At 42.9% G+C, this 14,880-nt stretch overlaps 1 protein-coding gene across 5 annotated transcripts in view; it reads left to right on the top strand.

Annotated features, from left to right (window-relative positions):
• Nucleotides 1-14,880, top strand: part of tenm1 (teneurin transmembrane protein 1) — a 189,164-nt gene that overhangs the window by 55,075 nt on the left and 119,209 nt on the right. The window contains exon 1 of one of the 5 annotated variants that reach the window (XM_044362788.1): nucleotides 14,280-14,456. The exons of 3 other annotated variants lie outside the window; for them this stretch is intronic. Coding sequence is in view for 1 of the 2 variants with exons in the window: in XM_044362787.1 (XP_044218722.1) it covers nucleotides 14,692-14,695 (4 nt within the window). In the remaining variant the exon portion in view is untranslated. Of the gene's footprint in view, nucleotides 1-14,279; nucleotides 14,457-14,645; nucleotides 14,696-14,880 lie in introns of those variants that run through there. One more of the 5 variants, XM_044362787.1, reaches the window with a different exon arrangement.

The following is a 14,880-nucleotide window of genomic DNA, read 5'->3' as shown; positions in this document are numbered from 1 at the left end:
CAATAGGTGGATGCGGTTCTTCTTTCTAGTCTTTTTGGGTCAGCACCAGAGATGGGTCAGCACACCGACAGAATGGAGGAAACAGAGGGAGTCAGAATGAATGAGAGTAATATCTCATATGTCTGTCCTTGCCCCCGCTGCCCTCAGTCAAATCCTCACCATTATGCTTTCATACCTGATTTATGTGATGCGGGTGATGTAGCAGTATCTTTTCTTTCTGCTTTACAAGACAGGAAACAGAGGGTTGGCAGCCACTATAAACCAGTTTTGGAGCCGTATTTCTACCTGTGCTACAGAAAGTGATCCAAATAACAGTTAAGCATAAATCTTCTTGATTTGGCCTAACTACTCCTATCTTGTCCTCACAGCCCAGAGCAATTCTACATCTTTTCCTGTGGTGTGATCTTGAGTGGGCAGAGCTTACATAAGTGCTATTACATCTGGACTGTCTTAGCTGAATGGGTTTCCCCTGATATCTCAGGCAGGGGAGAGGTAAAGAAAGAGCGAGGAGTGCCAGCAGGTGAGATGTAACAAATGTATATCAGCAGTTGTATGCTACATTAGTAGCCCCCCCCGCATTATTACGGGCTTTTTTTAATTATATTAGTATGTCTGTGTGTGATGATGTTACTGCTTGCACTTATGTTGAAAATGTACAATCTGTTTTGACTAAAACAATATATATTTTCCATGAAAGAGCAACTACCCTTCCCTCCTCCTCCACCCTCCCGGGTCTCCACACCACAGCAGTGAATTCGGCTCAGCTCGATTCACTCAGCGGGTCATGGAGACAGTGTAAAACAAAAACACACACGGACAGAGTCCCTGCCGTCTCTCCCACAGTGGAGGGAGACGGTCGGGGGCAAAGATCTGCGTCCATCCACACTCATGAGCACTATGCCCAGTGAAATGCTGTCAGGAAACACATCTGGCCCGGCATAACGACTCTGAGAACAGCGACTGACCCCCACTGTGCTCACTGCCTCTGTCCTCATACGGGCCGACTCACACAGTTCAAACCTTTGGTGAGGAATACGCTGAACACAAACACACACCGTAGAGAGGGGGGTGTGTCTCTGTCTTGTTCTTCCTCGTTCAACACCGCTCAGGAGGCGAGCGAGGATAAACACGTAGACACAATGCCAGCCGCTGTGAATATCACGCCAGCCAAAAAAAACCAAAACTTTATTTTTTTAAAAATAATGCGGTGATGATGGTAATGAGCTCAACCCTGCGGTAGGCATCACGTGACCGCAGTTTTATGGTAAAGTGATAATGCGGTAATGCGGTTATTTTCACGGCCCTATACATTAGTGGAATGAATGCAGGGTGATGCATGATCACTAGTAATGTTTGGCCAGAGGCAGAGAGGGAAAACAGAGAGAGAGAAATCTAAAGCATTGCATGGCCACGAGAGGCAACTCTGTGTGGGATGGTTTATCACTGACAGAGGTTATGATTGCTTAGATGTAACATGGGCTATAATTGCAGCTGAAATAAACACGGCTGGTTGGTGGTGCCGCAATCATCGGTTAATACTTTAATGAAGACATGATGGCTCAGAGATCAAAACCTCTCCAGCTGAGATTGCTGCTCCAGCTAATTTTACTTATACAAGCACAGAGTGGCTTTACACTCCAGCACGTTGAGCTGAAATCTTTCTTTTGTAAAGCTGATTCTTTCACGCTGCAGTGTACACTTTGCAATTCTTTCTTGTGCAATTATTTACTGGGGTGCAGCCACAAGGGAACCTGCTTGTTAAGTGAATGCCAGGGAGTTTCAGTTATAGTTATACTTAAAATTTTGTTTTGCCAACGGTTGACATCAGGGATCATCCTGCACATAGCTTTTTTGTTCATTTGTCTCTCTTTCTCCTCTCTTCTTCCATTTCTCAACACCTCCCAGTATCATCAGCCACAGACTCTAACCACCTGCGGTGAATGTGAATTAACAGACGGCATGCTGCTTGTAGGGCCTTGCTTGCCACTGAAACAGATTCATCACACAGACCTAGATACCGCCTTCTCTCACTGATACACACAAAAACACACACATGTATACACACACACTTTCACGCTAGAATAGCACCTCACATATCATACATCCATGGTGTAACACTCTTCACACTTACACACTGTACTTTGAAGATCAGGGGAACAATAACCTCAGCAACAGACTCTGCTTTTTGGCTTTCTTTTGGATGCTACAATCCTTTTTAGATTGTGTTAGCTGCGTCTGAGAAAATAAATATCCTATACTTTCTTATTTACTCAAGAGCCCCTGATCTGTACTTAGAATAGATCCCTGTTCACACCTCTTCAATTGCTGCATTTATATATGAGTGGGAGTTGCTAGAAAATCAATGTCCATCGGAAGTTGAAAGAAGGAGTGGGACAGGTTTGCCCACAGGTCAGAGGTGCGTTGTGAGATATTGACTAGTCCTCAGTGCTGCAGTAGGCACGTTGAGAAAACACATCTACAGGAATATTATTGACAAAGGCAGCACAACCGTTCACCTCAGTAAAGTGGACAGATACTTTATTATCCTCTGAGAGAAAATTCGTTTTCACGGTCAATACATGAAAACACTCAAATGGAGGAACAGGAGAGGTTCATGTTTGGGACCTAAAAGCATATTTTTCACAGATGCACCGTAATAGGCCCTCATAAGACTAAGTACATCAGTATCTTCAGGTATAAAGATTTTCTGATAGTTAAAGGTGAAAATTTTCCACCAATTCATGAATAAGGTACAGCAGCAATCTTCCATTATGCAGCACATATGGAAGCAGTCTAATTATCACAGATCTTTTGGAGGGATTTTATACTGTATGATGGTCTTCAAGTTCAAATGCTTAACTGGAATATTACTGGCGTCTATCTGCTGAAAAAGCTACCTTGAAAGGTTTGTATAGACACAATTTCCTGCTTTGTCAATGTGCTACATTTCTCCTGGCTTGGCTGCCTACACCATCAAACATAACTGATAGTGCTCATTGGTGGGAAGCCAGAGTGGAATATGTTCTCCTCAGTAACTCCTACTGGGTCATTGGGTCATCTGTGTGGTGAGGTTGGGGTCTGGGGGAAATAGCATTCATGCTGTCCTGGTGGTGTCCTGGTATATATAGGTCAAAATCTGGAGCAAGCAGTTACACAGACCTGGGCGCAGGTGAAACTGGCCATTGAAAAACAGAAAAGGTTAACACAATGATTTCACAGTATTGAATTAAGAGACATGTTTTGTTTAAATGTACATTTTGATCGCTTGGGGATAAAATTGGACCTTTGATGGTACAAAAATTGTCTTGCAAGAAAGGGTATTATGTTGTACCTGTATGGTGACAAGATATGAAACATTGGATATTACTTATGTGGAAAATACCAGCATCGCCACTCCTGGATCTAATCCCTGAGTATCTGTTAAGGAAACGCATTTGAAGGAAAAGGGGATCAAGAGGAGGAATTAGAAATCAAATGTGCACTCACTACGAGATAAAATGGATGAACTCTCTGCGCTGATCAAATTTGACACTGACTACGCAAGCATGCTTTGTTTTACTGAAACATGGTTGTCTGAGGACATTACAGTGAGGTTAGATGGATTTACATTCCTATGTTTTGACTGGGACACTAGAAAAACAGAAAAAATCATCTGGAGGTGGGCTTTGCATGGCTGTAAATGATGAATGGGCAACCAACTTTACAGTTTGTGAGACCGACTGCTCACGGCATTAATAAATCATGACTGTGTCATTATGTCCTCACTATCTACCTCACAACTTCACACAATTGACGGTGATTCTTGCCTATGTCCCTGGCCCTGACAATGCGCTCACAGCTGAACGCTACAACATAGCTGTCTCCAGAGCAGCTGATCGGCCTGTCTTTCTGCTTGAGGATTGCAATAGTTGTGACGTCATTACCCTACTCCCACAGCTGGAGCAATATGTCACATTTCCAACATGACTGGACAGAACAATGGACTTAAGTTTTGGAAATATACCTTGTGATATGTCTCCAAGCCCCACCCTCCCCATGGTTTCTCAGACCATCATGTAATATTACAGCTGCCAAAATACAGACAAAAATTGAAAACATATAAGATCCATTCGAAAACCATCCAGGTTTGGAATAATTACTCTGTGGAAACTCTGATGAGATGTTTTGAGCTCACTGACTGGAAGATGTTCTTCCAGAGAAGTGAGAGTGACCTGAACATACTCAATGTCTCCATCTGCTCATGCATGTCATTCTGCACTGGCAGTGTCATTCCGACTAAACAGGTCAGACTCTACTCCAATAACAAGCCCTGGGTCACCAGAGAGCAAAAACACTGTCTCAACCTCAAAGTAAATGGCATTCATACAAGGAGACAAAAAACATGTCAATGAACTGAAAAGGGAGCTGAAGCTCAAATCTAAGCTGGCCAAGCTCTGTTACAAAAATATGATGGAGGAGAGGTTCACCAGGGGAAATGCAAGGGGGGCGTGGCAGGGTCTCAACACCACAATTGGCAGAGCTCAGAAATCAGCCCAGATACAGTGCCCAGTGCCCTTCGCAGCACCTTCTATGCCAGGTTCAACAGGACTGACCCCATAGAGGACTGGACCCCGACCAACACCAGCTATGCCTCTGCACCAGTCAGTGTGAAGAACAACCATCATCCCTGTTCCCAAAAAGCCCCATGCCAAAGCCCTGAACTGTTTCAGGCCTGTGCCACTCACCTTCATCCTCTGCAGATGCATAGAGAGGGTGGTCGCTAGGAAGCTTACCACCATGGTGGGTGAGAATCTAGTCTAGGGGTGGACAATATGGCAAAAATATTGTTCACGATCTAATATCGTCATATTGCACACCCCTAGTCTGGAGCTGCTCCAGTTTGCCTACAAGGTGAAAAGGGAAGTTGAGAATGCCAACCTTACTCTTCTGGCTACAGTGGCTAGGCACCTCGACTCATATGTCAGGATTTTATACATGGACTTTTCATCTGCTTTTAATACCGTAAACACAAACACACCTCTGTGCCGCTCCAAGGACTACATGTCATCACAACACTGGTTTTATGGATTAAGGATTTTTTTAAAAGACAGACACATCAGAGTGAATGGTTTTTAATCCAGCAACGTTGTTTTAAATACTGGGGTCCCACAGGGCTGTGTCTTGTCACCCATCCTCTTCTCCATATACACAAATGAAATCACCTGCAATAGCAACAGACTGTCACTTTTTAATTATGCTGATGACATGGCCTTGGTGGCCCGCCTGACGTACGAGTGCTCCCTATCCTCATACAGGCAGTATGTGGACACCATGGTCCTTTGGTTCCAGGAGAGCTCCCTGGAACTAAACATCAGTAAAACCAAAGAGCTGTGTTGCAGGATGCAGCAGGCACCTGACACCCCACATCCTCTCTCTGTACCACTCAGGCTGGAGGGGAAGGTGGTGGAACAGGTCGAGATCTATAAGTACCTGAGATAGACCACCACCTGTCCTTCACACATGTGGACGGAATCTACAAAAAGGCCCAACAGTGCATGTTTCTCCTGAGGAGGCTGAAAGGTTTTAATGTCAGGCAGAACATTTTTAACAGCAGTGTACCAGTCACTCATCAAATCAGTCCTCACATTCAACATTGACTCCTGGTACAACTTCCTCATAGAGAAAAGAAAGGAAAAAACTCAAGAATCACTGAGCATGCAACCAAAATCACAGGCACCACTCAAACCCAACTCTCAAACCTTTGCAGTCATGCAGTAAAAAGAAAGGCAGACTTCATCACTAAGGACCCTTCACACCCCCTTCACCACTCCTTTCAGCTACTCCCATCAGGCAGCCGCTTCACAGCACCTTTTGACAAAAAAGAGAACTTTCATTCTTTCATTTCCACTGCAATATCCATTTTAAACAAGCACAAATAGATTGTCACTACTTTTTAATGCAGCTTTGCACTCGTGCTCTTATTTATTTATGGAATTGTTTGTGTTTTAATCTAATTTTATTTGAATCTTTTATGGGTTCATGTTTTTATGTTGTTTGTGAGCCCCTAACCTAAGACAATTTTCTATCATTACATGATACTCAATAAAGTATTTTTTAATCTTGAATCTGTATAGGGTACGGGCCCAGGGAAAAGCTTTGCTACTCCAATGATGGATTACTTTTTTTATGAGAGTGGAGAACAGCCATATTGAGTAATATCAGTAAAAAATGTAGTAAGTAAAAACCAAGGTGTTGGTCAATGTTGGCCAAAGCTTAGACTGAACTTGTAGTCCATAGTGGAAAACACCCCACTTAAAACGTAATAACTCCTACGTAGGACATGACAACTCTCATATAAGAGATAAACTTCACTGCCTTTACTCAGTAAAGAATACTTTATTCTGCTATGCCTGTCTTGAAATATTAATTATATTGAGAGTAAAAGTGCTGGACAGAGCAGTGAACACGAAGGCCATAAGTTCAGTCAGATCAAGCATTAACAGAAAGCCTCATTGTCTTAATTATTTTACTCCTACTGCTGCTGTAAATCCTAAAAATGAATATTAGGACAATTACAGTGGAGTATGTTAGGATCATTGCACAGCTGATACAGTTCTACCCTGACCCATGAAGTGTTATTTATATGCAGTTAATTTGGCTATATTGTATTCCATAAATGGTATTTTTGAATATTGTATACTGTATTTTCTCTCTAGATTGTAAGTTACATTAAGCGTTCATGTAAGGTTTTTGTAACCTGTGATTTTTTTTGAGATTGGTGTGCTGTGTCAGTGAAATACAGGTCAGGTTTTGACATATATTTGGATTATATCTTCTGCTGTAACAATGAAAGATGAAAGGCACAGTTGATGCTTTTCAGTGTAAAACACTGTTAAAAATTACACATTCTGTTTTATTTTTTCATATAAGTGCAATTTTTTTTATTATCATTTCATTTGTGTGTATATCTTAACACTGTAAATCTTATTAACAAGTTATTCTGGTCAAAATTACACACCTTCTAATTAATGGACATCATGTTATTTCTGGTATAATTTACAATATGCTTTATATGATTTGACTGATCTTTCATTGCCCTTATGTCATACAAACCATTGTGTAGACAGTATTATTCTAAAAATACTATCTCATTGAAGGTCTTTGTATCCTGCCAACAAAACTCATATCATGGACATCATGTGAATTTTAGATATTCTTTTTTTTGTTTGTTTGATTTTTTTTCAGCATTTTTGCCTTTCTTTGAAAGTGCAGAGAGATTTGAACTACGGTTATGTGTGTTATGTGTGTTAACCATTGGGCTACTGGGGTGCTCTGAGTTTTTGATATTCTACTACAAAATGTGTAAGTTACCAATTATAAATTCATCACCCACACAGACTTCTTGTAAATGAAAACATGTTGGGTCAAAGTTGGCAAAAAAGAACCCCTTTTTTTTATTCCTACTTTTTTGTACGAGACAGATTTATTTTATGCAGATACTAAGGATTCAGCCAACATTCCTCACTAAGAATTTATCATTTCAGGGCTCTGAGGTCACAGTACACAGACATCTAAATGTAATATGGATGTAGAAAGACATTAAAGCAACAAATGGTTGCTTTGTAAAGGACAAAGCTCCTGGCTATGCAAAGGCTATTTTCTAGATTCAAGAATGTGCAACTGGGAGGTGGATGAAACATAGGCTGCTGGAGGTGTTCAAGGTTGTGTGCTATAATGAACTATAGTAAAGCTACCATTCTGCTTCTACACTTCCCCATGGAAATAGGGACTATTCAGGCTTGTTAGGCTTCTAAGAGCTGCCTACGAGCCTGTCATTTCACATTAAAGTAGCATAGCATTGCTGCTTTCATGGATTTAGTCCTCACTGGACAGCAAATGATATATTTATGTATAGATTTGAGATGGGAAGCAGACAAGCTTGTCTACTCATCCCACATTAGCCTCTATGTGTGTGTGCATATGCGTGTGTATGCATACATGTGTGCCCTTGTGAGGGTATGTTAGTCCCTCAGTGGTACAATGCATTTCCATTATAAGGCATATGCCACCCTGTGTTATGTTGAGCTGAGCTGTTAGCTGTTACTGTGACTGTCACATCTATAAAGGGGAAGGGAAGGGGATATTTCCTGTTTAGATGCCACCAATTTCCTCTTCATGCATGGTGCACACACACATAATGCAAACGCACGTAGCCACCCACACACAATTGATAGATTTATTATAGCGTGTCAGGAAAGTGCAGGCTTCACATTTCAGCAAAATGGACCTATTTGGCGGGCGAACGACTGCACCGCCCCACCCACCCCCCACCTAACTCCTCTCAACCCCACGTCCTCCCCCTCCCACCCCACCCCACCCATCCGGCCCGCGTGCCAGCCCACTCAGCCGAATCCAGAACGGCACCAAATACATGTTTCTGTCACAAGCTTCGTGTCAGCTTTTTTACATGAGCAGGAGAAATGGGGAAAGAACGGGTCATTCTGACAGTGGGAATCACTCTGTGTGGATCTTAAATGTTTTACGGCCTTAATGGGCCTCCAGAAATAGATGTAGTGCTAATGTCCTCTGACTCTAGGAATAGTGGGTAGAATGTGTCTGTGCTAAGTGTGTGTATTTGTGTGCTTGGGAATTTGTGTGAGGGTGCGTGCATGTCCGTTTGTGTCTGCGGCTGCTTGTGTGCGATTCAAATGGGCTTAAGTGAGGGATTCACGCATGCAAATGAAGCCACTTAAATCTGGGTCCTTTTTCCCCTCTATCTCAAAGGACACCCTATTCTCTATTTAGAGCACCACTTTGACATCAGCCCTATGGAGGCAAGGCCCTATGGGGCTTTGGTCTTAAGTGATGCACTATAGACTATAAGGAATCATCCAGATTTGCCTTATATAATCTCTCATCCTTAGAGATATCCACAACAAATCTTCAACAAGCTCCTTGCCTGATGCAGACACTCAACATAACCCATCGCCCAGCTTGAGCATTAAGCATTACCTTTTGAAGAAGTGTTCAATATCGTGGGATTCCTGGCATTTGGTGCTTCCAGACAGCATTTGCTGCTTTAGAACAGTTAACCATCTCTCAGCATGGTTCCTCTTCTCCAGACAGACTCTGACTTAGAATATTGATCTCTCTGCTAGCTGTATCCTTACCCCTCAGACAATCCATACTAAATGTATTAGCTGTGGAGAGAGCTACAATGTCCTCTGCAGCTAATCATATTTAGCCACAGAGAGAGGTATCTTTAAAGAAGCAGCCTATTTCCAAGGCTAGAGTGAATTGTCCAGACCAGAGGATGGTGCTGCAGTGTGCAACATCAAAAGGTGGGCTTCAGAGGCCGGCATATTAGAAGATCATTTTGGTTCATCTCAGAACATTAAGGCCTAATGTGCATGTGTGGGCTTACACAAGCAAATGCACATATGTTCTTGCATATGCAGGAGTAATTTTGATACACCTAGCATGGCTTTTCATTATTTCTCCCCTCTCGCTCTCTCTCTCTCTCACTCTCTCTCTTTTTCTCTCTTTCTCACCAGTCACACACACACACACACACATGCGCACACACAGTGTTATGCATCACAGCAGGCATCATACAGGAGAGCAGCACTGATTGTTGAGTGGGGCAATCAAAGGCTTTGATGCTAATCAGAGCTCTCTGTCCTGCCAGTTTGGGATGATGGTAGAAATATACAATAAAGGAAAGGCTTTTATAGCAGATGCCCAATGCCTGGCTGATGTGATTGCTCTCTACCACATTGACTGAGGAGCAGGGGATAGAAATCAGCCTTCAGCTGAGGGATAGGACTGTATACTGGCTTGTGTGAGCTCCTAATGCAGTGCCACATGTAATGAGCTTTGGATTTGGGCCCCCATCATGCACAGAGTTTTCCGCCTAATCTGCTAAATACTTTGTGAACCATTCATTACATTTGTTTGGGTTGATTTCCACGCTGCTACTTCTGTAGAGATGACAGTAGTACTGTGTTTGGCGGGATCTCGTGCAAACCGCTCTGATAACACCTGTGCCGCTTGATGCAGCGAGCGTATTCCTGGCACTCATCTCCTCTCTCGGTGGGGGGGCTGCTGGTGATGTGTGTTTTTCTAACCGTTGATTTCTCTGAATGTGCTCTGAGCGCTTCTGTGTTCATTTCCGCCTGTCTTGGCTCTTGCCAGAACCTTTTTGGACATATGTGCTTTTGCTTTTTGATTTTGTGTGCCTGCATGTGTTTGTGTGTACGCATGTGTGTATATGTGTGTGAGTTTGAGAGAGAGAGACAGAGAGAGAGTGGACAGTTTTTGACAATCCGTCTCCATTGTGTTTTTTTTTGACTGTCTGCATATGTGTATGTTACCTCTGCCTGTTGGTTGACAGGCTGTTGTTCGGCCTTCTGACAGACAGTTCCATTAAATCATGCTGCGGTGGTAACCCGCCGTGACAGGACGCCATCGCCTCCCTGGGATTCCTCCATCAGGGTCTCTCATGCGCTTAACGAGGAAGTAAACATGCTAAATTGTCTGTTGGAGATGAAGTGAAGAGGCTGTCTCAACGCTGTATGTCACGTGCGATGTCCACAGAAGTTAGTTTCCTTACTTGAAGCAATATTCATAACTCAGTGCACATCCACGGCCAAGAGCCATCCTCGTTCCTTACTGTAAATAGAAACCATACCGTGCTTGGCATCAGCATATGAGAACACACAACATTAATGTTGAATGTTTGCTGCCAACAAAAAGAGAATAGACTCAGACGTGTGGGCTATGCATAATGATGTATTTGCAAACAAATCTAGAAGACTTTGTGGTCAGAATGTTAAGAAGCTGCCAATTTTTGAAATATGGTGAGGTATTATGTTGCAAAATATTATCCACCTTTAACATTCAGAAACGGTTGGAATCCTTTAAATAAGCATTGGACATTTAACATTAAGTCTCTGAAATAACTGGCTGTTTGGTAGACCACAGCCACACTGACAGGTTTCCAGAAACCTCTTGAGGGTTTTTGGATGGTTGCAAATAGTTCAGCGGACAATTATTTTCAAGCACAGAGTAACGGGGCAGCGATGCTATTGTTGCACAAAGGCCATACAATAATAAATGCATCCCCTTTGATGACTCCTCTTATAAGTGAGTGCTTCATTTGAAGATGCTGTTTGTTGTTGTGAATCTTCCTGCAGATTGAGGCAGAGTCTGCCTGGGAGCTGCCTGGTGAGAAAACACTGAGTGGATTTTGAAGAGGTGTTGAGTGCAGGGGATGATGGCTCTGCTTGTTCCTTTTAAGGTTATTTTAAGCTGCAGACCTGCAGGGTGTGTGTGTGTGAGTGTGTGGTGTGTGTGTCAGGGTTGTGTTTTAATTAGAGAGACAGGAGTGTGTCCTTGGGCTGCCGCAGAGGGTCAGGAGAACCTGGTAGTCTGGGAGAGCAGTGGCTGGGACAAGTCTGGCAGGCCTGCTAAACACCCATTACCCAGACGTGTAGATGCACTCAAGAGCGCACACACACACGCCCACACCCATACACACCCGTACACACCCATGCACACACAAACACATGTACGCGTCCTGGTCTTGGCGCCATTCCTGTTGGCCAGTGATACGATAGTAACTGAGCAGCCTGCATCTCCATGTGTTCCATGGCCTTCTCTCGTCTCTGAAAGCAAAATTACCACTGGCACTCTGGGGAGATGGAGAGAGGCATGGGAAAGGTGGGCAGATTGAGAAGGGCTGCAGGAGGTGGAGTGGAAGGAGCAAGGGGAGGTTGAGAGGGAGGTGAGGGGAATTGAAAGAAGAAAAGGTTGAGAGGGGACAGGGAGGAAGCATCTGACATTTATGTTCGTGGTCAAGATAAAATGCCACTTCGGCTGGCATCTCTCTTTCATTCTCCGTTGCTCTCTTCAGCCATCCCCTGACCTGACGCTCGCCTCCCGCACTTATTTTCATACATCTCGCTCCATTTCCGCAACCTTCCGTCGGTCAGTTCTCCTCTCATTTCCCTGCATCAACCTCTTTCCATTTTCATGTGTCTACCATATGACCTCTGGCTTCCATCCAGCTATTTCTTCATCTCCTTCTAGTCATTTCCATATCACAGGCCCTCACCTATGCCACATCACGCCCATCTTTCGTCAGCTTTCCTCTTTGATTCTTCGCCTCTGAATCCTCTTTAACCTCCCCTCTCTTCCCTCCCATACCTGTATTTGCATCTCCTCCTTTCTCTCTTTCTCTCTCCAGCTAATCCTCTCCTCCCCCCCTTTCCTCACACACACACACACCTCTGGTGCGCCTAGCCTGGGTCCCAGCCGATGATGGGACTCATAAAGCCTCCCAGATGAGGCGATAGCTAATGGCTGTTGAATAATGCATGGCAGGCAGGATTTAGAGAGCCCAGTCTATTAGCCTGACCAAATACTCTGGGCTTTTATTAAAGACCAACACTTACAATTACAAACTACATTAAGGCCGGGGTCCTGTCTCAGCTCCCCCTCTCTCGCCATTCATCGCTGTCTCCATGGTCATAGCTAGGGCAGGATATTATCTTTTGCTTTTTAAGATTTTATAGCCTTGGAGCAGCTGACCCTTTTAGAAAGGGTCACTGACAGTCTTTTCTGGTTGTTGTGTACTTTTTTTACATCATTGTGTCAGAGGTTGGTGGCCCTTTTAGTCACAGTTGTAGATAGAAGAAGAAATGGGTGAGGTGGAGGCCACCAGTGTCACATTTTCACTGTTGGTGGTCATTATGAAAACGGTGGGTTGATGCATATATGTGGGCTTTTTATGTCTCTCCCTGCTGTGGATGGTTGGTTGGTTTTTGAGGTGGTTGTGTGTCCTAGTATTAACAACAGTGTGTGCTTATGTTTATATAAGATTGAGAGACATCGGTATGTGTATGTGTTGTGTACACACCTGTTTTCCATCCTCTGCTCCACTGCCGCAGAATAGTCATCATCTTCTAGATGGATTTTAATTTTCTCTGTGTTTACTGTTGCTGCTGCAGATGAGGCTCCCTGGCAAATCATTCCACATGATTATACATGAATGTTAATGGCTGCTAATAACTATAAGTGTCTGGAAGTGTGTGTCCTGTAAGTGGCTTGTAAATAGTCATAAAGCGTTGTTAGCTAATGGCTATCTAAACATCCTTCTACCTGGCTATGTTTAAGTGCTTTAGCTGTCTCTCTCTGTAATAGTGTATTGACCTGTCTTCTAATTTTGAGATTGCTATGCAGAGTTTTATCTTGCATTTGCATACTACATTGTGATACGTCTGCATATTCTTGACAAGTTTGCCGAGTGGGGTATTTGTGTGCCACACATTCTGTAGTCATGGGATCAATGGTCAGCGAGCTACTGCGATCCCGTTAGACAAGGGTTCAGTTTTTACATTCTGTCAGATCTTTAATCATGTAATTCAGGAAAGTAGGGGATATCCAGGCCATGTCATATCGAGAGTAGACACCATAAGGGATGATAGATTGATGTCAACCAGTTCAACACTGAAAGTGTCAACTCTAAACCCTTGATCCATCCACATATCCTCAGCCTCTGTCCCTTGTCTGGCATGTGTCTGGAGAGCGAAGTGATTAGATGTCTGATCTACCAACGGTCAGATGAAAAGCTGCCGCTTAATTTAGCGCCAAAAACATCAACCTCATGAGCTACCAGTTCCTGTTTATTTGTCTGTGTGTGGGTCTCTCACTCTCTCTCTCTCCCTATCTCTCTCTCTTTCTCTTTCTTGCTGATGTTTATTTAGTCTGATCTCCTGGCTGACCCTCCAGCAAGCCACTGTTCCTCAATAGACTGCACTCTATATATAGTGTTCCCTAAATGTCACAGACTGTTAAACCAGTCCTTTTGTATCAAATCACATACTTTAAAGCTTTCTGTCAAGTAAAATGTGGTCCAAATAAACAGTTGTGTATCTGTATTCACATTCTGCCTCTCTTAAATGTAGGCATGGAAGGACTAACCAATACTGGAAAACTGATTGAACTGTGAGAAATACAACTACATCAATACACAACCACAGGACAGATTGAAATTCTGTGTGAAATTCATCAAAATTGCTATTTTAATTACACTTTCTCTGTTGTTTCTGGTTTTGTTGGAAGTAATTATGTTTTGTTGTCTTAAAAAAAAAAATGTTAGTGTAATTACTTACAGACCAAAATAAATCAACATTTCCTGTCAGCGTGTGGGACCAAATCAATTTTATAAAGTTTTTTTAAGTTAGTAAGTTTTAATTTTATTAAGTTATATTATATAAGTTAATGTTGGTTAGGTAATATAACCATGGCGTAACCCGAGATTCACAGAGTGCAGGTGCAGCTGTAGCTGTCGCTATTTTAGTGTGTTCTCAGTTCATGAAAGTTAAGTGTAGCATTTTGGTTGCCTAAAAACAGTCTTGTTTAGAGTTTGGTTGTATTAAAAGACCCTCTAAGGAGTTGGGTGGCCAGTTTTTCTGGTAAGTACATTTTGTTTTAATGGTTTTAAGCCTGTTTTTTGCTAGCAAAAATTAGCATTAGCATTAGTATTATCACATTTAACCATAGACTGTAAATGCACCGTGCTAATCAAGCTAGCAGCTAGTAGCTAGCGTTAGGTTTAGCGTCACCCTCTTGTCCAAATATGGTCACTTCAAAAATCCAAGATGGCGATGGTCAAAATGCTAACTCGGGGCTTCAGGAGTCCACAAACTAATGGGTAACGTCACAGTAGTTATGTCCATTACTTTTTACAGTCTATGTGTCAGACTCTTAAATGTTCAAAGCTGCCTCAGATCTCTACATTGCATCTGCCGGTGGCACCATAAACCTCATTATTAAGTTAGGAAAAGAACTTTATTGGTTTCAGACACAGTCAATACCCGAGGCTAGTACTACTAGCAT

Source organism: Thunnus albacares, chromosome 10 (assembly GCF_914725855.1).
Source record: "Thunnus albacares chromosome 10, fThuAlb1.1, whole genome shotgun sequence".
NCBI classification, from domain to species: Eukaryota; Metazoa; Chordata; class Actinopteri; order Scombriformes; family Scombridae; genus Thunnus; species Thunnus albacares.
This window is presented reverse-complemented; position numbering and strand designations above follow the sequence as displayed.